General features: G+C 41.3%; 3 protein-coding genes and 1 long non-coding RNA gene across 8 annotated transcripts in view; 2 read left to right on the top strand and 2 right to left on the bottom strand.

Annotated features, from left to right (window-relative positions):
• Window positions 1-7,512, top strand: part of EXPH5 (exophilin 5) — a 36,975-nt gene extending 29,463 nt beyond the window's left edge. For all 4 annotated transcript variants that reach the window (XM_059838665.1, XM_059838666.1, XM_059838667.1 and 1 more), the window contains one exon: window positions 224-7,512. In XM_059838665.1, the coding sequence (XP_059694648.1) occupies window positions 224-5,508 (5,285 nt within the window). In that variant the 3' untranslated portion in view covers window positions 5,509-7,512. The remainder of the gene's footprint in view (window positions 1-223) is intronic.
• Window positions 5,590-11,317, bottom strand: LOC132323451 (uncharacterized). The gene is made up of 2 exons (XR_009485340.1): window positions 11,178-11,317; window positions 5,590-10,376 (listed from the first exon to the last, which is right to left on the bottom strand). It is a non-coding gene; the product is annotated as an uncharacterized LOC132323451 (long non-coding RNA).
• POGLUT3 (protein O-glucosyltransferase 3) lies at window positions 10,993-25,402 on the top strand. 2 transcript variants are annotated; one of them, XM_059838670.1, is made up of 8 exons: window positions 10,993-11,248; window positions 16,049-16,246; window positions 16,607-16,893; window positions 17,661-17,877; window positions 19,220-19,416; window positions 20,394-20,588; window positions 21,612-21,716; window positions 22,556-25,402. In XM_059838670.1, the coding sequence occupies exons 1-8, from the start codon at window positions 11,008-11,010 to the stop codon at window positions 22,679-22,681; spliced, it is 1,566 nt and encodes a 521-aa protein (XP_059694653.1). In that variant the 5' UTR covers window positions 10,993-11,007; the 3' UTR covers window positions 22,682-25,402. The 2 variants fall into 2 exon arrangements, with proteins under 2 accessions (XP_059694653.1, XP_059694654.1); XM_059838671.1 differs by lacking the exon at window positions 10,993-11,248 and adding an exon at window positions 15,551-15,648.
• ATM (ATM serine/threonine kinase) overlaps window positions 15,098-25,912 on the bottom strand; it is an 81,772-nt gene continuing 70,957 nt past the window's right edge. The window contains exon 51 of the mRNA XM_059838664.1: window positions 15,098-15,133. Within this exon, the coding sequence (XP_059694647.1) occupies window positions 15,113-15,133 (21 nt within the window). The 3' untranslated portion in view covers window positions 15,098-15,112. The remainder of the gene's footprint in view (window positions 15,134-25,912) is intronic.

The following is a 25,912-nucleotide window of genomic DNA, read 5'->3' as shown; positions in this document are numbered from 1 at the left end:
TGGAGGAGAGCATTTTTTTTCTTGTAGTCATAATGGGTGACTGCTGAAAAGTCCAGTGGAGGAAGAATGTGTGGTTTGGGAAGGGTTTTGAATGCTGAGAAGCTGACTCCTTTCAAAGCCAGTTCTGATTATTAATGTAGTACATGAAACTTTTTCACTTAAGCAGTCAGAAGATTATTAAAGAAAACAAAGCTAAGTATCTTTTTTTTTTTCCCCTGTGCAGTTCTAAGTGATCTGGATGACCAGCTGGCCCAGGAACAAACCCAAGACCCTTTGGACAGGATCGTTTCTATAAGCAGTGCATCAAATGTCCAAAGTAGTTGTGCATTCCCTACTTCAAAGAGGCAGACTGTTAGCAGGGGGCAACAGAGAAATGACTGGAGTGACATGCCTAGCACATTTTTCCCAGATGGAATGAGAACACTAAGGGCCAAAGATGAACACAAGATTTTCATCAGACCAAGGAAGTTGCAGAGTGCATATATAAACTGGCACCAAACAGCCTTTCAAGAGGATTGCAGTTATGGTGATGCAGTGGATGGGAATCCCCGTCTGCACCGCAGGAGGCTGTCTGCGGTGTCTTTCGGGCGGTCTTCGGAGGGGAGCTTATATCCCCCTTCTGTAACACACAACAGCGGATTTAGGCACAAGGCTTGTATCAACAGGGATACAGCTGGCAGAAGTTACTCTGTGTGTTCCCTTCGGAGATGTCCATCATCAGTATCTTCTGATCAGCTCTCAGCATCTAGTTTACAGCATCCATTGGCAAGGGAGAGCAAGAATGGTTTTGTACCAAGGTTTGGTCGACAGAACCCAAAGAGAATTCCTCTGTCTTCCATTGTATGGAACAACACGCCAGACTCTTCAGAACAAGCTCCAGAAACAATGTTTAGAACTCAATCACTGATGGAGTTTCATGCTACAGACCATGGTAGATATCCCAGCTCTTTAGAAACTAAGAAATACCCAAGTTACCACTCGAAACACCACTATAGAAGATCTATTTCAAGCAGTAATTGCTTTAGCAGAGTTAGTTGCCCTGACAAAGCTACTTCTCCATTGCCCTTTGATAACTGGGAAAACTATCCTGTATACAAATCAGAAAATAATCTCTCTAGATCCTACTATAGAGACACCGCTTCTCATGGGAAGCTGTATGCAAACCAAAAAAATTCTTATGGAAGAAAAGACAGCTATCCTTCTTGGGCTGATATTCCTCAGTGTTACAGTGATGATGTGTTTATTTCCCCTGATACCAGCTTTGAAGCATTTATGGCTAATTTAAATGACCAGCAATGGGCACATGCAAAGAATGCCAAATTTGGTTCACAGCGCCTGCAGAATGATTTTCACATGTACTCTCCAGAAAATACAAGTATCAAAAGGATGACAAGAAGTGCAAACAGAAACTTTTCAGAATTCACTGAGGGCTGTCAGCCTTGGCTAAGTTGTACCTCCTCCGTTTCTTCATCTGGTATCAGAACTGATGAGTCAGTCTTTCCCAATTCAAAGAACCAACCAGAACCTACAAGACTGAACAGGAATTCAGTTGTCGTTACCCAAAGGAGTACAAAGGCAGACTTTACACACCTGGAAAAGGCTGAAGGTGTGAAACAGCCAGATGAAGACACGCTGTTACCATTAGTTCCTCAACAAGCAGATACAAGCTACATCAACACACGGAGTTTTTCCCCTAACAGCCCTGTTTCTGCCATGTGGCAAAGAGATGTATCTCCCTTTAACACAATGACATCAAAGGGACAAGTCCAAGCCACTGCCAGAGGAGATACTGCAAAAATTTATACATCAAATGGTGATAAAAGAAATGTAGAAATGAAGGAAAATGATTTCCCACCCAGTAGTGCGTTCAGTCAGCCGCCCTGTATTTTGCCAACTGATGGGAGCAGGAAGGAACCTTTTCTTCCAAGTCAGAAAGAATGGGAACATAATCTGCATTATGCAGCACAAAGAGAGAGCATCAAACAGGATAGTTGGAGTGCAGAAGCCCTTAACAAAGCTACTCCAAAGAGACACTCCTCATTACTGAATGTTACTTCTGCTCTATCCACTGAAAAATTAGCAAACTGTCAAGGCATGTTGTCCTGTTCTCCTGAGCTCTCATCTAGTTTCTCACAAAACTCTCCACAAGCACTTTCTCATAAAGACAATTCTAAATGCTTAGGAACACTAACTAGCTCTTCAGTAAATAGCACTGTTACTGAATCTCAAGCAGAAGGGGGGAAAACAGCTGAAGTGAGCAGGACAAGTGTTAGTAAAGAGATTTCACAGAAAACATTGCAAAATGCAAGCACTTTAGTTACTAAGGACTGTAATGGACAATTCACTACTAGTTCTCCACGAAATGGAAATGCTGGAAATATTTATATGCATGGCTTTGATGGAGAACCCAATACCTCTGAAAATAGTTTAAGTTATTTTTGCCTTGAAAAAGGAACTGAAAAAATGAGGAGTACTTCACCTTGTGTCAGAAGGTTTCACAAGCAAGACAGCTCGCCAAGACATAGCAGTAGCTGTAGCATTACTGGCTCCCCTGGCAGAAACAGCTCCAAATCTTCTGACCCCCTTGTTATTTATTACACTTTGCCTAGAAAATCAGCTAGCATTGCTGGTAGTATTTTGTCAGAGACACCCATCTCTTTACCTAGAGAAAGCAGAGGAACATACGATTGTTTAAGGTCTGAAACTCTGCATAGAGCTGACACCTCTTATTCTAATCAAAGAGATGTGTCTTGTTTAGACCCAAAATGTTCCTTTTTAACATCAGCATCATTAAATGCTGCCTCAAGTAACAAAGATTACCACAGTCCTTTAACCAAAAATAGTAATGATTCAGTAAGTAGTAGTACTTCAGTTGGTCTGACAGACAGATGTAAACATCTAAGTAGAAGAGAATCCTCTGTGTTTCCAGATTATAAGGAAGGGGGGAATTTTTTGCAGAAATATAAAACCACAAGCACATTTACAGTTTGTGTTGATGAAGATCATGTCAAATATCATGAACTAGTTTCAATTTATTACACACTACCACGGAGGCATTCAAAAACATTTTGTAGCCTCTTTAGAGATAATTCAGAGGATGCAGATTTACCTTGTCCCAAAGAAACTGCTCAGTCACCAAGAATACAAAACAAGAAAAATGAAGGTCATGTGAGTTTAGCAAATGTTTTTTTCCCCACTACTTCAGAAAAAGAAGTGCCTTCATATTCTTCTGACCAAGTATCTTCAGTTCTGGTCACACCTCAGAATTTAAGAACTGCTGTTGATAGTGAAGAAGAGAATTCTCATTTATCCCCTAGCTCTGAGAAGTCAGTGAGTATGGTACCTAACAAGAAAGATAATTCAGCATGTCTTCCATTAGCAGAAAATGTACTTTCTGATGTGGTGACAAAAGAAATTTCTTTTGGTGGCCCACAATCCCCTGCAATAGTGGCTAAGTCAGGTAAGGCCATTTCTGATGCTTCAAGCAGCCAAAAGGCAGAAATACATGTAAAAGAAAAGAAGGAAATTTTACAAAGAGCCACACCATTAATGTCCACTTTATCAACCCCTCCCAAGCCAGCCAGACATTTAGAGAAGCCTTTATATTCTAATTCAACAAATAAAAATATTGTACAGAAGGGAAGCTCTGAAACTTGCTCTCAGCCCCCAAAAGTGAACAAGAAAAATCTGAACAGTTTATTCATCCGCTCCAGGGAGAAGAGTTCCCTTGGAAGGAGTGGTAACACAGAGCATGCTGATGTGGAAGATATGTACAGGGATAGTGCCCAAGTAAAACAGAGAGTAGATGTCCTACACCGAACCACCCCTCTGTGTAATAATAAATTTAGTGGACTGCAATTAAGGCCTGACAGTTCAAGAAAAAAAGAGAATGGTTCAAACTTTTGTAGCAAAGTGCTTCCAGAGTCTCCAAGCAAAGCATCTGAGGTAAGAACAGCTTCCAGTGCTGATCCATTTCTTCAGCTAGACAAAGTGGCTAGCACAGATGAAGTAAAGAATTCAAAAATTAAAAGAGAGCAAAACTCACAGAGTTCTCATATGGGTAAAGTTTACAGTGGTTTTCAGGAATCAGAGAGGCATAATGAGGGCAACCTGAACATTAAAGTCCCCAGGGTTACACAAGATCAGAACATAACACAGAGTGCAGAAGAGGAGAACAAGCTTCTCTCTGACTGCACAAAGGACAAAGTCAAAGATATAGAGAAAAGAAAAAACAGACCTTCAATTAAAAATAAATTGGCAGCTGTTTACAAAACAAGTCGTAAATTTTCAAGTAAAAATCTACCCCCCAAACCACACATAAGTAACATTTTTTCACAGAATGATGGAAGTGCTACTTCTTTAGAGGTCAACATGTCCCTCGACTCGTTGATTTCAATGGATTCCCACCAGCCATTCCTGGAGTTGGACAATGAAAATCAGAATCACAGTCTGAACTCTGACAAGAATACTCCAAGACCAAGAACAGCTGATAATAAGAAGATTGAAAATCAGAATGATCCTTCTTTTCTTGTTAACAGCAAAAAGAAACCGTTAACAAGTTCATATACCCAAAAGGAAGCCATCAGTCCTCAAAAAACTGCAGTGAAAGTTGAAAATAGGCCAAGACTCGCAACCCTGTTTCCAGATAAATCGGTAACCGCAAGAAATAAGAATTCCCAAACACTTGATCTCAGGTTAGAAAGCAAAAGCCAGCCCATCGCTGCCAGTGCTACTACCTCATACCCACGGGATGAAGAGAAAGCAAGAGCTAGTAGTCATACCTGTGCTCCTCCCTCGCCACTTTTAACTGACAAAAACTCCAACACCTATGTAAATAGCTGCTTGCAGGCAGACACATGTCCAGGGCAAAACCTGACTTCTCAGACAGTGCTTGGTCAGCGTCAAAATACCTCTCAGCCTGCCGGCTTAGAAAACGCTAACCTCAATAGCTATCAGTTGTGCAAGAGCCATGCGAAAAGTCATCGTGAGCGTCACCTCTCCGAGGGCATTTGTGCTCGAGATTCCCTTGAGACCTCTGCCTCGGGAAGCAATATTCTACCCAAAGATGGCATACATGGGAAGAGATTTAAATCTTACTCAGAGCTGTTGTCGTGTGATGAGAATGAAAACTGGGCATCGGACGATGAGAAATGTTACAGCACTAGAAATTTAATGTATCCGTCTGTGGAATTTGGTATATTTGGCAAAGAGCAACAACTGGCTTTCCTGGAAAATATCAAGAGGTCACTTACAGAAGGGCGATTATGGAGACCATGTCTTCTGAATAACCCTGGTGCTTTCAGAGATACTGAGAGCTCTTCTATAAACAGGGCTGAGCTTCTGAGCTCAAGTTCTGCTGGGAGCAAAATGTCATCAACTGCCTCATCCCCCCGAGAGCTGACTGATACCTACGGGGAAGACCCAGCTGCTTACTCGGACTCAGACAGTGATACCACCACTGATGATGAATATTACCTAGATGAGATAGATAAAGAATCAGAGCTTTGAAGGGACTGTGGTACTAAGAGGGCACAATGGCGTGGTAGTTTCTGGGCTGGCAAAAACATGTCAAATACGCTGAGCCCGTTCTTGTGCTGCTATAAATTGGTACAGCTTCCTTAGTTTCAAGGGAGTTAGTAAGGTATACTAGCTGAGCATTTGACTTTTGTATTAAATGTGTGGCTTCACCTTTCCTGTTTCTCTTAGCAGGGAAAATCAATGTTAAAAAATCCCTCCCCCAAATAATAGAAGGTAAACAGCTGTGGAGCTTTGGGCAGTGTAAGTCCAGGGATGGCTTTCCTCTGAGTCAGCAAGCAGTAGTTAGGTTCCTGCCAGCTACACAGTGCTGGAATGGATAAATTCTAGCATGAGCTGCTTTTTCTTACAGAACTTAACAGAAAACCAAGAAGTTATTTTGCTGATAATTTGTTGTTTCTCTGATGTTCCTCATTATCAAGAATGATAATGCTAATCCTTCCCACTGAACAAATATCCTCACAAAATGAAACCTCTTAAATCTTTACAGCGCATTCTGCATGAATGTTCTTTTTCTGCATTCCTGGGAAGCATAGCAACAATGTCCCTGGTGGCATTTGTTCTGCTGTGCTGTTGAGGCAGATTCCACACCAGGACTTTTCAGCATTGCAAGAGCAGTGAGCAATGTGAGTTGCAGAAGTATTTCTAGTGTAGGAGTAAAAGCTCAACACAGGGCACAGCACTGAGAAACTGATCAAAAGAAAGAAAGCTGAGCGTGAAAATCTGCTTTCCAGACATGGACGATTCATAACCAGCACAGCTTTGGTTACAGTTGACATGGCTGGCCAGATTTCTTAGAAACAGGTTAATTTGGATCAAAAGACATACACTTTTAACAATTCAAAATATAAAAAGATTTAGCTTGTTGGTTTCCTGTATTAACCGCACAGGTTGAATCTTTAGTTGTTCTAGCAGTGAGAAAATGACCAAAGCAGTTTGTGAGGTCTTAGAGTTCTGTAGCTGCCTCTGCTTGGCTGGTCTCAGGATGAGGTACGTGCAGCCACTGGGCTCCTTCAGGGCAGCAGCACCTGGGGCAGGCTGAGAGGGCACTTGGCTGGAGCACCACTGCACTGTACAGACTGGTGGCTTCTTACATGCAGAGTAAATAAAACCAGTAAGAAAGGTTCTTTGCCCTTTGTTAAACTACCATCCCCTTTTGGTATTTTTCAACTGTTCCTGCTGTGACCACAGTACTCTTTATCCTCTAAACTGAATGGGTGTAAACATGTTCCATTGGCTCTTCTTCAGCCACAACAATAATGTAGTGTTTTAACTCAGTAGCCAAAACTTGTCCCTGGCCATTAAATTTCTAACTAAGCTTTGTTCTCTTTTCATGAAAAATCAGAAGTGGCTCATTGAGCCAGAAGATATATTTTAAAATAATTATACATTTTGTTCTACTTTATTTCTAGTTTCATATATGGTCTGAAATGATGGTCCATATTTTTATATGCTTTTTAATCCAATAAAATTTCTGTAGGACATAATTATATTTTTCTAACTTGAAGGACAGTATATTGGTATTTTAAAATAATATATTTTACACAAAACAAGCAATGCTTGTATCACTGACTACTCCACAAGAAACTAAAAGATGAAAATATTACAGTAGGCAAGATGTATCCTTATTTTTTCATACTGTAAGCTTCGTTAAAGAAGTGGGTCTGTAGTTCAAATCTGTACTGATATATATCATTACTTTTTGCTGGGGTAATTTTTCTTTTGTTGTACATAGAAGGACTAACATAAACTGTATATTTATAGACAGAACTGATCTCTACCACATGCCTGTTTCACAAGGATAAAAGAATATGCTAACATAGGCAATGCTGGAAGGAGATGACTACTGTATAATTGCAGTCTTGTAAAAAGTGGTATTCTAAGGAGAGATTATGTTTTTCTGTAAATGTCTTTATTCTCTGTGTGTACAGGATTCTGTAGAGTAAAACAATAAACCAGCTGAGTATCTGTGCGGAATTTCTGCTGTTGTACATTTCTGCAAAATAAATTAATCCAAAAATTTGGGATACCAGTCTACATAAGGTAAAGAATAATAAAAGAAATGTCTACAAAGGAAGTAAATTGTCATACAGTTTTTCTTGACTAGATGTGGATGGTTTAGAACATTTTTATTTGTAAATATTTTCTAACCATTCCACAGTAGTTGGATTAAGTGCTCACCTTGCAGATATAATTTTTTTTTCATTTGCTATGCTGTGTATGACAGGAAATCAGGTGGCTTGGTTTAATGTAAGCAAGTAAAAACTGCTTTTGATTGTAAATTAGTTGTGGAAGACTGCAGCCTGTTGAGGATCTGTAAACTCAAATTTACACTGAATAACAACAGTATTTTAACAGTCAACTGCATGAAAACATAGGGAGAAATACCTTTTGAATAGCAATCAGCTCCATTCAGTTTAGCAGAGCCAAATTTTGACACTTCCACTCTTCCAAGATTTTCTTTGGCAAAATATATTCTATAAATATTGAGAATTTACAGGATTTTCACATTTAAAACTATTTGTTTGATATAAATTCTGCATTTACATGAAAAAACGTATTGATACTGTATTTGTTTTTCACATGCTGTGAATGCAGTAGACTATTAAAAAAAAATCCAGCATCTTAATATGGTTGCCAACATCATCAGGGTGCTGATGGCCAACAAAGCCATGGATTGAGCAGGGCAGGCAGCCTTGGTCCATCTCACAGCTGTAACCAGCAGTCACATCAGCTGCTGGGCTCAGGCAGGATGTGCTGCCTTCTCTCATCCTGCCAGCTGACAAGTCTCCAGCACACAAAATAGTTTTCCATCCGTGGTAGAATCTTTACAATAGATATATCAAACCCTTAGAGAGCCATATGCCTGCAACTTGCCTTAAGGTGCCAATACTCCACGTAGGGGCCAAGGGTAGCGTTTGATGAGTAGTTTTAACAGGTGATGAGCTCCACATGAAGATCCCTTCAGCTGCAATTAGGCCTGAGTGAAACCTGGCTGCCACGTGCCGTGTAAATGAGTGAGACTAATCACAGTCTTTCAGTCTTAATTACTACAGCCAGTACTTGTGGTACCTGAGTAGTCCTTCAGCCTGGCTTCAGAAGGAAACAGTTTATGAACTAAGGTGGTTTTTCTGTCTAGACCTCTGTCTACCCACTAGGTCGTGCATGTACCTAGATGATCTTTGAGCATTCTATCATCTTGATGACATTTGAAAGAAGGGACAGAAACGTCATTGTTTCATCAAAGGATATGTCAGGGTGGGTGTGACCTCAGAAGGTCTACGGTCCAGCCTCCTGCTCACAGCAGACTGGCTTCGAGGTCAGGGCTGGCTTTTTAAGGCTTCATCCATTTGAGGCTTGAAAATCTCTGAAGATGGAAACTGGACAGTCTCTCTGGGCAACCTGTGCCTCAGCCTATAACATGGAGATGTTACAGTGTGACCATCACTTATTTCAGCTCATGCCAGTTGTCTTTCATCCTTCTGCCCTGCACCATATCATGATCTTCCTGGGGGCTTCTGTGAGGTCCACTCCCTCATCGAAGGTATCTCTTAACAGGCTTAACAAGTCCAGCTGCCCCAGTTTCTCCTCACAGGGCCGGTGCTCCAGCTCTGCCATGTCAGTGGCTTCCCCTGGATTTGATCCAGTTTATTGATGTCTTGTACTGGGGAGCCCAAGGCTGGATGCAGGATCTAGATGTGGTCTAATGAGTACTGAGTGGAGGTGGATAATCACTCCCCTCAACCTCTGGCTCTGCCCATGTTCCTTCAGCCCAGGCTGCCGTTGGCCACTGTTAGTGCCATTGATGGCCCATGTCCCTCCATGCCCACCAGAATCCCCAGGGCCATTCCCTCAGAGCTGCTCCCAACAGCTGGTCCCAGCCCATACCAGAACAGGGGTGGCTCCTTCCCAGGGACAGTGGCCCAAGAGCACCATCAGGCCCTGATCCCCCCATCTCCTCAGGGCTCCCCATGCTCCCCCTGCCCATGGACACCATTTCAGGTCTGGGGCCATCAGTCCCTGCCCCACTGATGGCATAGGTCATTGGTCTCCAGCTCTCCTCTGCCCTCCCTGCTGAGTGTGGCCCTATCTGCAGGCTGACAACCCCAGGACAGGCAGCTATCCCCAATTCCCCTCACAGGGACTGATCCTGATCTGCAGATTGATGTCCCCGGCTGACCTCAGCCCTGCTCTGCACCCTGCAACACTACACAAGTTTTCTCTCACCTGTTGGGAGTATCAGACACGGTATGTCAGTGGAGATCTGTGGCTATCTGGGGTGAAAGAATTGAAGAGACTAAAGACAAAAGCAAGGAGGAAACCAGACTTGATAATTCCCCCTTCAAGGAACCTGTTTTTCATGGGCTGTACACACAGAGACTTGAAGTTCACGTTATTCAAAACCAGGCAGAATTCATTTGTGCTCTCATTGCTTTGCATGTGAAAATCCAGGCTTGCCCAGAAGCTTGATTTAATTCTCCTACAGCCTTGTAAGCCCTCCCATCTACTCATACCTTGAAATACTTCCTAGTAGCAGCAAACAGTAAAAACGATAAAACAATCTTAGGAGACAAATCATGGGAGTTTCGCCCTCTTTACTTGTAACCCAACATTTTAAATCCATGAAATTATTTTGTTGTTACATTTTCTATAGGATAATACTGTGATCCCTTTTCCCCCCTCACTGAGCATCACAGCACTGATCAGGGCCACCAGCAGCATCTCACACACAGACCTCAGGAGCACCTGGGCATGGTTGCGTGTCTGAGCCTCCTCTCTGGGACCGGGAGCTGAGCCCAGTGACAGGGTCCCTGCTCTGTCCTTCGCTGTAAATGCAATTGCTATGGGAAATATTAAAAAACAGCGAGAAATTTTAAATTATGTCAGGTTTTGGGGCTTTTTTTTTTTACAGCAATCCCACAGGTAACGTGTTCTTTGAGGGGGGCCTACACACCCCCCCCCCCCCCCCCGATCACCTGCTCCTCAGCGCGTCCCGCAAAGCGCCCACAGTCAGGGAAGAAAAACCCCTCGGGACAGCAGCTGCAGACCAGCGGCTCCGAGCCCGCTCCCCGCTCTCCCAGCACTCTCACAGTGCTGCATTTCCCGCGGCTCCGAGCCCGCTCCCCGCTCTCCCAGCACTCTCACAGTGCTGCATTTCCCGCGGCTCCGAACCCGCTCCCGTGCAGGAGCCCCGCGGGCAGGGCACGCTCCCGCCGCCGGCGCGGTTCGGCACACATGGGCTGGGCTGGGCTCTCACCTCCCCAACCTCCCTGGGGACATGGCGGGACAGCCCGGAGGAGGAGAACTAGGAAAGGCGGCGACGGATTCAGCCGCCCGGGGAAAGCCCGGCCCTCTGCTCGCCTCCCTCCGGCTCTGCCCGGCCCCGGCGCCGTCGGGCCGCCCCGCGGGGCGGGGAGCGGGCGGGGGCCGCGCAGGGCCCGAGGAGGCCCCGGACCCCTACGAGCGGGCGCGATGGGGGCCGACGGGGCGATGGGGGGCCGCGGGCTGCTGCCGGTGCTGCTGCTGCTGCTGCTGGGCGCCGCGGGGCCGCTGCTGCGGCCGGCAGAGTCGGCAGAGCCGGCGGACCCCGTCAGCGCCCAGCGGAGCCTGGCGTGGGGCCCCGGGCTGGAAGCGGGGCTCACCGTGCCCGTGCGGTACTTCTACATCCAGGCGGTCAGCGCGGCCGGACGCAACTTCTCCCGCTCCCCGCCAGGTACCGTTCGTGTGCTCCGGGGCGGGCAGGGACAGGAATGGAGACCCTAGCCCGGGCCGCGGTTTTGCCGCAAAACCTGGCTGGAGGCGCTCAGCCCTTCCCTTCTTCCCTTCCTCCTTGCCTCCTTCTTTCCTTCCTTTCCCTGTTCCGTGCGGTGGCTGTGCCATCGCTGCTCCCGGGTGCCCCCCGCGCCCGGTCCCGCAGCGCCCGGGACACGCAGGATGGCAAGAGAAGTGCGTGGTCAGAGCCTCCTTTCTTCTGGTGCTGCCCAGTGCCCCCTCTGCTCTCTCCAGTAGTCCGCTCTAAACAGGTTGGAACTTACAGCAAAGAACCGTAAGCTCAAAAAGAACCAGTGTTCCTGGAGCTAGTGGACGTAAAATCCCAGTGCGCAGCTGGGAAGTGGTAACGTAATTATTTTTAATGCCGCACACACACCAGTTGCTTAAAAATTGTGTCTCAGTCAGCAGAGCCCTCTGGGCTGTGTTATCCTACTGCTGCTCCGTTAAGGAGTAATTTTCATTTTTGTTTACTCAGCACAAGCACAAACCATCCCACGACATTTCTCCTGAGGGTGGGAATTCGGTTCGTTCTTGCAGGCCAGTGGTATGATGCCAGTGAGCTTTTTGCTGCTGCAAGTTAGCTCCACACACTCTATTAATAGTTTAAATTTGGAATGAAAATTACTTTGGTGTCACAGATTCCGTAATGAAGATAACCCTGAGATAGCCCTTGAGGAAATCCTGTGTTGCTAATTTACATAGGGTAGAAGCTACTTAATTTGCTGTGTATTATTTACTGTTCACAGAGATGGTACTGAGAGGGCAGCTACCAAGTAAGCGCGGCCACTTCACATCTTGTTAGTTAGAAGGCTGCTGCTTGCGGAATTGAAGAGTAGCCATATATTATACAGGGTATGTCTTCAGTCTGACAGGAGCATGGATCCTTCAGATATTTCAGGTCTGGGCTTTCTCCATCTGCTGTTGCAGCTTGGTGCTGGATATCAGCACAGTTTTGTAATTGCAGTCCAGAATGTGACTATGCTCACTGCCAGTGGGGTGGGGGCTGATAGCAGCTGCACAGGAGAGCCCTGGCTTCAAATAACAGGTTGCTAAAGGTGAAAAGGTGTGAAGTTCAGTTGGATTCTCATGCTGGTGTAAGTCCTCCAAGATAAACTGGGAGGACATGGGTACTGAGAACCTAGTTTTGATGGCAGTATGTTCATGTGTGTTTGTATTTATGTTAATAAATTCAGTGTCCCAGGAAAGTTTCCAAGTCCCAATGCCATCTGGCATGGAATGATCTCCATTCATCCCATGACCTGCTGTGGCCTCCAGTCAAAGACAGAGCATGAGTGCAGCCAGCAGGGAAGAGCTGCTGCTCACAGTCAGCCTGTGCTAACTGCTGTCCCACGCCAAGAATTGTTTAGGAATTATTTAGGTGCCAAGGATCCTTAAAAACATTAGTGGTAGAGTTGATCATATTCCAGTGCATGAGCACTGTTTGAAGTAGTAGAGACCCTGGCTATAAACTTCTGTTCTATAATGATTTAAAATGTTCAAATCTGTAAAATGTCATTAAGAATTACAATTAACAATATTCATTCAGGCACCGCTCTCGAACATAAACTAAAAACATCTCAAAATATACCTGTTGAGATCGTAAAAAATTTACATTATCACCTCCATTGCAAAACAGGAACACTGTGATCAGAGCAGCAGAGCTACAGTTAAGGCATCACGTTTGTGAAATGTGTCCAAATCTATTAAATTGTTTTTTGTGTACATTAGAATTTCGGTCAAGTGGATCAGGACTTACTGGGATCTATTCGAAAGCTTGCATAATAAGTAGATTTTAAATCCAGAATTGTTTTCTGAATATCTAGTCTGTTCACCAGAATTGATATGGACCATTGCACATTACACTGGAATTTCAACCTGGAGGCTGTAACTGTTTGACCTGCCTTTGTAGCAGGATGTTGAATGATGCAGAATTCATTCTTTCCCTAGAAAAATTATTTCAAAGATTAAGAAAATCCCTGCTGAAAATACAGAACTTTATTTAGTGTAAATTGCATAGACGTTTTCCTTTGGCTTCTTGGATAGACCTTATTCTTCTTTTCTGCTAGGTTTTTCCTAGATTTAACAACTGCCAACCATGTCTTTATATACTATTGACCATGATAAAATCAGCTGTTAACTGTTGCTTAGATATCTTTGATCACCTGTTCAGATTATCTGTTGTTCAGATTATACTGTGCTAATAAATATTTTTCAAGGCCTCCCAGATATTCCTGCAGGTTTCACCATATGCTTTCAAAGAGCAGGGCATGCTTCTTCCAGCTCTTGTTCCAGTGCTGCCAAACAGAGATGTACATTTCAGTTCGGTCACCTTCATACCTGGGCACTGCAGGACCTCCCTTTGGGTCTTTGGTTACCATGATCCCTGGGCTTTTGTGATGGTCACACACAAGACCTGTATTTGTTTGTTACTGGATATATGCTCTTGCATTCAGCTCTCTGAAAGTATAGATTAATAATCTGTGTGTCTCTGTAGTGAGTCTGTCAATTTTGTGATTTCCATCTGTGAAAGTAACCAGCAACGATTCCGGTAGAGCAGTTGAATCAAAAAAATCTTCAGATCTTTTAATTTCTCTTCAGCATGCATGTCAGAAATAAGATGACTAGGGGTTTTTTTGTTCTTCTCTAGCAATTTGCCTGAATTCAGTATCTTGTTACCTTTTCCTTCTTCCCCTCCATTTCGTCGCTTGTTCCTCCATGCATGGTGTACCTCTTTTGCAAGCTGCAACAAAGAAAAAAATGCGTAAAGCAGGAGTCATTATCTACATTTCTTAAAATATCCTATTTTGACTGTGTCTATATTTTAGTCTCTCTTCAGTACTGGGAAGTTATTTTGTACTTAAAATGCTGTCCCAGACATGTTTTCAGGGTAACAGAGAAGTACGGGTGGTGCTGATTCAACAAGGACACATTTTTCTTTTATAATTCCTTTGGATTGAGAGAAACAAAAAAACATGAGTGAAAGTACCATGATAACATCCTCCAAATAAAAAATAAAAATCAGCAAAAAGCTGTTATGATTAAGTATGCAGAAGAGGTCTTGGCCTCATTACACAATCCATGTTGTGAAATATAAACAAGAAGTCTGTTTCCTCCAATGAATTATTTGTACTTACATGAGATAGTCTCGTTTTTCTTCCCCTTCACTTTCAGTGGAGTTAGCTTTTTCCCAGAGAGCTTTGTTATCAGTCACTTCCCTTATCAAATGATTCCTGGGTCTAAAGTGCCACCAACTAAACCTAACATATCCTTTGGGCAGCTCAAGGGCTCGTCATGTCTAGAGCAGGATGTACATAACCAGCAGGGGAAAAGACCCACTTAGTTACTTGTTGGTGAGGACAAGGGTATAAAATTCAGTACTATTTGACTTCTGATTTCACAATATTCACTCATTTTTATGACAGCTGAAAACTTACTTTTCTTCAGTAGGAAATCACTATACCCAGTAAAAATGCTATTTAATAAAATGAGAACAAGGAGACAAAGATGTGATACCAACAGGAAAGAGTTTTGTTTGTGAACCTCATGACATACTCTGGATTTGAGTGCCTCTTCATCCAAATAATACTAGGGGATAGTCATAGGGAGAGGGTACTTGTTGAAGTCAGCTACTTTGAAGCAAGTTTAAAATGGTGGTTGTGACTTGCAGTGACCTTTAGAGGCAGAGATGTTCATTCCTTCAGAAGAGTCATTTAATCTGAATAATCTTGCACAGTATTTGATTTGAACCCAATTTCAAGATCCAGTGATCTAAGGAAGACATTATTAATCATTAAAAGACTGGTAATTACCACATCAGTGCATTTTTCTGTGAATATAATCTGCAAAATATAGAGTTAACTTTGACATCTCCACCATTTAGTGCTGTTGGGACATACTTAGATTTTAGTAACATCTTGATTTTATCTGGATTTTTTCAGTTTCATTCATTTCTGTATACTACTTGGTGGTAGCATTCATTGTAGTTGTATAATTCAAAATGCTTAGACTGTCACAGTTCATGAATAATTTATTCCCCTCCTTTTTTTTTTATTAATAAAGGTGGCAATGACCACTTGTGATAGAACTAAAGACTATAACATACTTATGTTAATGCATACTCATTGTCCGTAAATTATTCCATATCTTAGTGCATTAATGATGAAATGCTAGTGATCTTTAAGCGCAGGTCAGACAGATGTCCAGGGAACATCTCTACTATCATTCTCTTATCACTGCTTTTCAGTAGCTGGGACTTTAAATGTGCAAGACAGTCAGCAGCAGCCCAAAGCTGAACAATTTGTATGTGACTCCTGCATGCTGCAACTGCCTTTCCACAAGCTGGCAAGTATTCTTTTCTCCTGTTACTTGGTTTCCTGTCTTTCTTACTCTACAGGAAATTATTGTTCCTCCGGGCACTAACTTGAAAACTTAGAATAAAACCTAATCTTAGCTTCAAAATACTGTTAGCCTTTCTTTCTGTCTTATAATCAAATATTTAACTTTTTATCTTCAGCTACAGGTTTTCCATTTAAAGGTGTGCAATGACTAAGTATATTTGGTAGGATGATATTTCATCATTGGAAACTAGTTTTACCAACTTGGTATAATTAAAAAATTGTAGTGAAAAAGAAATTAAATTCTGTGGTTTTAATTCAGTGGAGTTTGCCCCTTACCTTTATTTACTAGATGTAATTCTAATAGCTTAAAGTGATTTTGTCTGGTTTTATTTTCCTCTTGCCAGGAAGAACACAGTTTAAAGTGGTAATTAAAGCACTTTCTCCAAAAGAAGTCACCAGAATTTACACGCCTCGGCCTTTGGATAGAAATGATGGAACATTCCTTATGCGGTATCGGATGTATGGAAGTGTCACAAAAGGCTTAAAAATTGAGATACTTTATGGTGATCAGCATGTGGCTCAATCACCTTATATTTTGAAAGGTAAGGGTATTTTTTGTTCTAGTGTAATGTGTCAAAGTTCTGAATTAGGGATTCTGCAATGTGTGGGCTGTGGGCAGCTCAAACAGTTCTGAATCCCCCGTGTGCTTGGCAGGTTCACAGAAATGGACCCTCATTTAGCAAAATAATTTCACCCTGATAACACAAAGTCCTGTATTTCTGAAAAGAGAAGAATGTTGCTGTTTTTTCAGTTACTCTGCAAAATTCCAGAAATTATAGGAAGGATGATTTCCTAGGAAAACTGTAGAAAGCATGGTATAAAAATGCCAGGCCACTGTAATGTAGAAATTATGTGTGCTGTAGAATCACGAATACAGACTCTGGGTGCTTTGTTTTCCACAGAACCAGTTTATCATGAGTACTGTGACTGTCCTGTAGAAGACCCTGAGGTCTGGCAGGACATGATGTCCTGTCCATCCCAAGAGCCTCAGATTACAAAAGACTTCATTTCATTTCCCACCATTGACCTGCAGCGAATGCTTAAGGAAATCCCAGCAAAGTTCAGCCAAACAAGAGGTGCAATTGTTCATTACACTATCCTGGATAATCACATCTACCGGCGCTCCCTAGGGAAGTACACAGACTTCAAGATGTTCTCCGATGAAATGTTCCTGTCACTGGCCAGGAAGGTATCAGTTTGGATCATGTCAGACTGTTAAGGCAGTATCACAGAACCACAGTGTGGTTGGGTGGGAAGGGACCTCTGGAGAGCACCTAGTCCAACTCCCCTCCTGAAGCAGGTTCACCTAGATCTGGTTGCACTGGATCATCTCCAGGGTGGGTTTTGAATATCCACAGCCTGTCCGGGCAGTCTGTTCCATGGCCCCATCTTCCTCACAATAAGGAAGTTTTCCCTCATATTCAGATGGCACTTTCTGTGTTTAAGTATATGCTTGTCTCCCCTTGTCCTGTTGCTGAGCACCATTGGGGAAGAGTCTGGCCCCATCCTGTTGACAGCTGCCCTTAAAATATATGTAAGCATTGACAAGATCCCCTCTTAGTCATCTCTTGTCCGGGCTAAACACATTTAAATATGGCACTACTGCAATTGTTGTTGTATCTTCACACGCATAATTCCTGAAGTAAGATTTGACATTCCATCAAGACAGCACTGGGTGCTGGGAGTAATGTGTGGGGGCTGCTCCTGGCAGCAATAAAAATGCTTGGAAAGCTCCAAGGGCTAAGGCCCAACTGGGAGCTGTTTTGTGGCCTCTGGGTGTTCCTTTCCAACCTGCTTGCAGGGAAAAAGCTTGGAATTCATGCATTAAGCACAGCTAAATCTATGAACTATCCAGTAGGTGCACTGAGTCTGCGTGACAAGAGAGAACTGAGGAATAGATGTAAGGGTGACAGACAGCTTCTGTGTGTTATTATCCTTTCTTGGATACACATCTAGGTTCGTCTTCCTGACGTGGAGTTTTATCTCAATGTTGGAGACTGGCCAGTTGAGCATAGGAAGGTTAATGACACACCTGGGCCCATACCTGTCATCTCCTGGTGTGGCTCTGTGGATTCCAGAGATATCGTCCTGCCGACGTATGATGTAACCCACTCAACTCTGGAAACCCTGCGTGGAGTCACCAATGATCTCCTTTCCATTCAAGGAAATACAGGTGAATTAGAGACTGGGGGTTTAAAAAGATTTTGTGATTTCTGTCAAAGAAGCAGGTTGCATTCAGATGTGTTGAAGTTTTCAGTTACAAGTGCCCTGGGACATCTCTAAGTACAAGCAGCTTAGTCTTTCCAGATTGCAAACACTTCTCAACACTGCCACTAAGCAGGTGTATCATTTAGAACCAAAACTGAAGAATTCCAGTTTGCAATAAACTTGAATTTTACATTAAAGGTATCCTGAAGATGCCTACTGTGACCTGGCAAAGGAAAACTAAACGTAATTAAAAAGCCTTTTTCCTCAGTCAAGGGCTCAAATATATTTCTTCTAATCAAAGACTAACCCTTTTTCTGACTGTCTTGTGGCCCAGTGTTCTGTTTACAAAAAATTAGTTTGAATCCTGAAAGAAGTAAGCTGATACTATGCTGCAGCCTCTTTCAAATTAGAAAACATTGTCCATATGAAAAAGTACCTCAGAGCGAGATCTCTTGAATTGCTTTTCTGGCTTTGAAAGAGGAGTCAGCTTTACTGACAGGTGTCTTCCTGGCCCTCAGGAAATTAAAGAATACTTAGGGATCAAACAAATGGCATAAGCAATACCTAAGGAGTAAGACTGGAGTGGAAAGTTACTTCTTTTTATTTAATTAGTTCTCAGTTCCTCTTTTCTTTATTAGTTTTTGAATTAAATATTTTGATTAAATGATCAGTTAGAGGCATTGTGTGTTTACTGTTTTAGTACAGCTGCCTTTCCAATTAGGAGGGCATAAGAGACTACTCCATTTAGTAGGTCCTTTAGGGAAATTTTCAACAGAAAGGTGAGGAAGGGCGTAGTTAATGCAGTAAGCAGAGATTAAGTCTTCCAGACTCTTGCTCAGTGTTTAGAGGACACAAAATAGCCATTTACTTTCTTTTTTAAGGCCTCATTAAATGGTTCTTCAAGGACCTACTAAATTGCTGGGTAACAGAGGTGGATTTTACTAAAAAAAAATTAGGTTATTGTGGCAGGCTTTATGGATAGAGAATTGCTTTAATTATTAGTATTTTCCTTACATATTTTATTATAATCCCTTGGGTAGCTTTCAGATAGTTGAAGTTATTGAAATACAAAATTGTTGAGTGGAAAAGCAGTTCTCCAGTTTTCCTTGTATGAGTTTCTCATCCCAAAATTCAAACCAGCATTGGGAGCTTAACCCTGTGATTAATAAGTGGTTATGGGAAACCATGCCTGTCCTGCCATGTCTCCAAGTGTAATACCACTGTCAGACCAAGTTCCTTTTTTGCCTTGAACAGATCCTGAACTTTTCACTGCTGTTTGCTTTTGCCTTATCACTCACTGCTCATAGGCCCCTTCTGGGAAAACAAAACTGAGAGGGCTTTATTCAGAGGTCGAGACAGCCGAGAAGAACGTCTCCATCTTGTCAAGTTATCCAAGGAAAATCCTGAACTACTAGATGCTGGAATAACTGGATATTTCTTCTTCAGAGAAAAAGAAAAAGAGCTGGGGAAGGCTCAGCTAATGGGCTTCTTTGACTTCTTTAAGGTAGTAATCAAATTATAGTTTCAGATTAATTTTGCTGTCAAGTTCTTACCAACTGAAAAGACAAAGCTTACTTTTGTTAATTCTTTTCAGTAAACAAAACAATTATGCTGCTATAGCAGCACAGGTCCATGCATAGTAGATAAACCACCTGTAATCAATGTCTTAGTGTGACACACTTGTAGAGAAAGCCAAGAAAGACCTTTAGACAGACATCTTGGCTTATTTTTATGTTTTAATAGACTGAGAAATTGGATTTCTCACCATCAGGGTTTCTTTGATTTGGGGTAAGTATGAAAACAATGGACACAACTTACAGCCATTTCAAGTACACTGTGGATGTCTGAAAGAGTCTTTATAGTAACAAATTAGAAAAATAGATAAGTGTTTTTGTTGTACTTTAACATACAAATTCTACTGCAAGAGAGATATAAAAAATAAAGGGGACAGAATCCTGTATAAAGCCATTATAATATATAGCATTTGAAATTCTGTTCTGAAGTTCAGTATTTCAGAAATCCTGTAACAGCCAAGAACATCTGCCAAAGCAGTTCATTCATGGTTATTTCTAGTATAATGTTTCAGCTTATTTTATATAATAATACATTTCAGGTTATTCTATATAATATTGTTAAGTCAGAATTTATTTACTCTGTTTGAATTGAAGTATAGATTAGTTTTATTTCCTTCCCTTCTGTAGCCCTTGCTCTATGCCAGGACACTGCAACAGGACACCCATCAGGCAGCTCATGTGACACAAAGGTTCTTGACTGTCAGCCTCGTGTTGAAAACAAATCCTTTTTCCATTATTTTGTCCAGAGGACCATGAAACTACACGTGCTTAACGCTGAAATGAGTTTGAAGATGAAAATGAATAAGCATGATTACTTCTTGCCTATTAAAATAATAATTTATACAGTCATTGTTCCCATTCTGATACAAAACATTTCCCTTTTTTTTCCTCTCTCTTTACACTGTAGTACAAATACCAAGTGAATGTAGATGGCACTGTAGCAGCTTACAGGTTTCCATACCTCTTGCTGGGTGACAGCCTGGTATTGAAGCAAGATTCCCAGTACTATGAACACTTTTATATTGGATTAAAACCTTGGAAACATTATGTTCCAGTTAAGAGAAACTTAGAGGACTTGCTAGAGAAAATAAAATGGGCTAAGGTAAGTTCCATTATTGATTCAAGTTCAAAGTGATGAACAAACATATAAACAATTTATCTTAATTGTCTCTCCTTTTGTATTTACACACATATGTATATTGCATGAACTCTGTTGAGATCCTGGCGTAAAGGAAGTACATTTTGTTGTTAGTATAAAATGGGAAGGCCTTATTTGAAATAACTATCTCTATTTAGGGCAGTACTTAAGTGTTCATTTTAAGTATGGGCAGAAGAGTTCATGAGTCAGAGCCTTAGCATACTGACTAAGGTAATTGCCAAAGAAACAACCAGATTCCTAGATACTACTTAATTAATGCTATAGCTTTTTATAGCATTTATAGGCCCTGACTAGAGCAGAAGTTACTGCATGTTCTGTTTGAATGTACAAAAAATTGCTGCTCTCTGTAACATGCTCAGAGGTCAGATCCCAGAGAGGCTGGGATCCTGTAAGCAAACAGATACAGTTCTGTGGTTGAAAACACCAATTGTGCTTTAAGTCAAAGTGCTGTTAAGATTAAGAAAACACAGGAAGAGTTTCTTTTCTGAGAGTACTGTAGTTCTACCTAAGGAATCAGAAGAATACTAAAAGCTTTGCAACAGAGACCTAAAAAGCTTGAGAATAAGTACATGAATTCATGCAGTTATTTTTAAAAAGAAGACGAGTTCCATTGCATTGGACAGGACAACAGCTGTGATTTTGTCCTCTGTAAAACTAAGTAGGTCTGGGAGATATCAGAACTGCTTTTGAAGAGGCTTGTTGCTTGGACAAAATAGTAGAGCAGTAATCAACTGAGTTTTCAAAATTGTACAGTTAGTCATGAAAGTTGTTATTGATAGCCCTAAGGTAGCAGTAGTATAATAAAAGCAATCCAGTATTTTTAAACAAATCTGCAATTTTAATAATGCCTTTGCAATCTAATTGCAGTTAATTTTGCAGATTTGAATAGCCCGTTTAATAAAACTTCTAATGCTAGTCAGGCTTTGAGTTGCTCTGTTATTCTTTTGTTTCATCTGGATTTTCCAGGAAAATGATGAGGAAGCAAGAAAAATTGCTAAACAAGGACAACTAATGGCAAGAGAATTACTTCAGCCTCACAGGTTTTACTGCTACTATTATAAAGTGCTCCAGGTGAGTACAATAGATTACTTTATTACTCTCCCCCCAGCTACTACTGATGCTATAAATTTCATATTCAGTCCTTACTTGAATCAGTAGCAGACATATTATTCATAGATCAGTGTGAAGAGCTTTGCTAAACCCTGTTTCTTAATTAAAGAAGCTACCTGACATAATGGTTATTTTACAGAATCAGGAAATTTTTTTTGCTCCCATTCCCATCAGCCCTGTTTTCATTGTCACTTGGTATTTGGTTTCCAGTAGATCTCTGTAGAAGATAATCTGTATATCCAGTTTTCTTCCTTTTCCCCTTCATACTTCTCACACTTACAGCATGAGCTACTCTACAACAAAACAATGAATATATGGAAAAGAAGTTCCAGAAGTGTGACTAGTAGAGTGTAGGGGATGAAGCAGGCCCAGTAGTCATTTCTTCCTTAGAAAATGCAAATCTGTAGTAAACAAAGTTTCTCCTCTCTGAAAGTATCTTTCTCCTGTACTGCTGTGCAGTTCAATGGCAGCTTCACCAGCTACAGGTTAACCCAAAAGATGGAACTGTTCAGTGTACAAAAATGGCATTTTTATGCATTACCTGCATAAAGTGGCTAGGCACAGACGATGACAATATTCACATTACCATAATAATAGGCAGGAACATGAAAGGAGGTTTTCAGAGGCAATGTAGCCCATTAGTAGTTGTGTTACAAAGACACCTGGTGCAGAGGTTGTGAGCAATGACATAAGGAGCCTGGATAAAGGTAGGCTTCTAGTGGAAGGGAGGAGGAAAATTCTGCTTCATGAATTATATGTTGGTGCTTATAGCATTCTTAAATGTTGTTTACATATTTCAGAAATATGCCGAACGCCAAGCCAGCAAACCTGAAATACGGGATGGAATGGAACTTGTACCTCAGCCTGATGACAGGGACTCCGTGTGCACTTGCCACAGGAAAAAGCCTTTAAGGGAAGATCTATAACTGTACTGGATGGAGAAAATTACCCACTTAAAATGCAGGAATAGGAATTAAGCTGTGAAATCTAAGACTCTTATGCAGTAGCAGGCATTCTTAGTTATGTATTCTTCTTGTATTTTCATACCCTTTTTCCTGCTCATTCTGATCTACAATGTTGGTTCTCACAGTTTTGGCTCCATGACCACCACCAGACAGACACTGGGCCCACAGTGGGGAGTGTCTGGGGGATTTGTTTGATGTACTGCAGCATCAGGAAGCAGAGCACAGAGCTGCTCGTGTTCTAGATGGGACCTATTTACCAAAGTTTTGTGAGGAACTAGTCACTGCAAAAGATCTTGCCATGAGTCACTGCAAGTTATTCTAAAGGAGCATTTGTGATACATTGAAACAGTGTTATGATTTCTTCATAAAGTTTACTTCAGTGTTAGATTGTTTCTTGTATACAAAACAATTTTGGAACTAGACAAAGAAAATGAATATTTGAGATTATAGGTATCAGATCTGGTCATGCTTTCAGATTATTTTGTGGTTTATGACAGGTAACAGACAGCATGATATAACACTCATCAATTTAAGAGGAAAATGGATAGCAGGGGGAGAGATTAGAAAAATATGTTTATAAGCATCATGGCTGTGAATCACCAGAATTAAATGTGGCTTTAAAACAGACTCTCTAGCTGTCACAGTCACAGTGCCTTGGGTGCCAAGTCACCACTCTGAAAACCTGTTCCGTGCCAGTGAGTGTCTGTAAATGTAGGCACAGATCCACAAAAGGACTTGGGAATTTCAGGCCATGGGAAGCACTGGTGTCTTAGTTCAACAATACCATCCACAGTATTCTGGATTATGTGAAATCTGAAATTTGTTAGCAGAGTTTTAGACCACCTAGATTTAATTCTTTTGTAGTAGTCTAGGGCTTAGAGTCCATGGAAGCAATTGAAAAGCTGGTTGTCCTCCTTGGTTTAGTTCAAAGCCATTTTGTCCAGAGGGTATCTTAGCTCCAGACTGGACAAGAGGTTTTCAGGTCTTCTGCTGAAGTTCATGTGCAGCCATGAAGCTAGCAATGCAAAATTCACAAGGGCAGAAGGATCTGGTCATACCTTTGGGATAAAGTCTGCCTTTGGATGGGGCAGAAGAAGAGGAATCCTAGTCCTGGATGCAGCTCCAGATACCTCCGTTGATTTTTGCCCAAGTTTGTCTACTTCAAAATGCATAACTAGTCCTGGAAGGAGACACCAATACCAAGACCACAAGCACCCATTTCTGTGTTTCCACAAGCATCCATTTCTGTGTTTCCATCTTGGCTAATGCAGCCTGCCTGAGCAGCTCCTGACTCACCACAGTCAAATAAACGCTTTCATGGATACCAAATTCTCCCGACACTAAAAAGAATGGAGATGTCTTCAAGACAGTGGACTTGTCTGATTGATTTGGTGCACAAAATTTAGTGCTCTATACATCATGCAGGCTTCATTCTTGGTTCTGCACTGCAAATTTCTGCATTAGAACAGGAAGAAAGGCAGTATGCTAAATGCGGAAAGAACTTTGGCTTTCTAAAGAGGTCGATGCAACTGTCCATCAGTCATTTATTACAATGTGGCAGTTAAGAAAGAAACCTGTATCATGTTGCTCTACCCATAATCCTCTTTGTTCTGATTCTAGCACTCATATTTATAGTGGTTGTATTTTTATTTAGCATGAAATCCACTCCTAGAACTTCAGGCTATAAATATGTGTTCAACTCATCTGACATAAAGTTTTCTACATCGAAGTTCAGGAACAGGGTTCCATTGCTGAAGCTGACACTCAAGACTGAGTGTGTGCTCTCCTTTTGTTCTATGTGTACAGTCATTTTTACTGTATTACATGATCTTATTTTGGGAAATTACCCATTATGCCATGTGCTTTTTATGTTTACCAGTGTTCATGGAGGTGATATGCTCAGCAAAGGGAAGTGAGCATAAAAGATGGTTGAACAACAAAGTGTTCCACATATTTCAAATCAAGAGTCCAAAAGTGATTCATTTGTATTTTTTAAAATGGGAGAGAATAGGAGGAGTCATGATGCATATTTCTTTTTTCTTTGGAAATACCTATGTAGGAAAACTTGCCTAGCTTGAAACAGAAGTCTTTCAAACTGAAAGAAGAATCAGATAAAATTTAAATTATGAATATAAATAAATGTGAATATTTTATCCCTCCTTTCTTCCCTCATAAAAAGGAGAAGAAACTGTTCTTAATTCTTCTCTGCCATAAAAAGTCCTTGCTTTTGTAACAAGTGTCACTTCAAAGCAAAGACTGGTTTGTCAACAGAGTGCCTTAGAGATGTTTTTGTAGCTCACAGGCAAGAAATATCCTGAAAAATATGACTGCACTCATCTTCTTGCTGTAATTAAAAATAGAGAGATGATGGAACTTTTACTACAAGTCCATAGTAATTTAGGAGAATGTGGTTCAGTTTATAGCTATAGCTCTTCCAAAGGTAAAAGAAGGTAAGGCAAAGTCTCTCTTCTTTCCATTGGTGCTATGTGCAATTTAAATTGTAATGAAGAACAATCATAACAAGTGCCCCACCAGGCCAGAAAAGATGTCAGATCTATGTGAGTTTGGTGAGAGGATGATACCCATCAGCCTGGTGTGTTACAGGAAATGCTAAATATTGAGTAAAGCCTGGTTTTGCATGTGAAGTGTAATACATACATTAAATAGAATTTTCAAGTGGCATACATAGACTGATCTTTGTATTATTCTCTGGTAGGTCTTGTACAGCAACTGTTCAGAGGTGTAAAAATCTCTTAGTGGTAGTTTTGGAAAACTGCTTCCATACCACAGTACTAAATTTTGCTAGTAATTTCAGTTTTTAAATAGTGAGTAAAACCTGTCCTGTTTTTGTCAGAGATTTACCAGTGCTGACAGAGGCAGGTTTGTTTGTTTGAAATAGTATATGGTATATAATAATATATAGTCCCATGGTATATAATAATATATAGTCCCAGGGCCAGTGTTTTCAAAAACAGGAATCTGCAAAAAGGCTTTAACATCCAGAAATGTTGGGAAGGCACAGTCTTTACCTAAGATTCTTTATTTTCAGATTTCTTCAACCTTAACAGTGAACCTTCATATAGTGAACACTGCTTTTATGCTGTATGTATGTCCTAATATATATAAGCACCCACATTTGGAAATACCCAATCTCAATTTTGTCTTGAAATGAGAACTAGTAAATCCTGATCT

This window comes from Haemorhous mexicanus, chromosome 2 (assembly GCF_027477595.1).
Source record: "Haemorhous mexicanus isolate bHaeMex1 chromosome 2, bHaeMex1.pri, whole genome shotgun sequence".
Classification (NCBI taxonomy): Eukaryota; Metazoa; Chordata; class Aves; order Passeriformes; family Fringillidae; genus Haemorhous; species Haemorhous mexicanus.
This window is presented reverse-complemented; position numbering and strand designations above follow the sequence as displayed.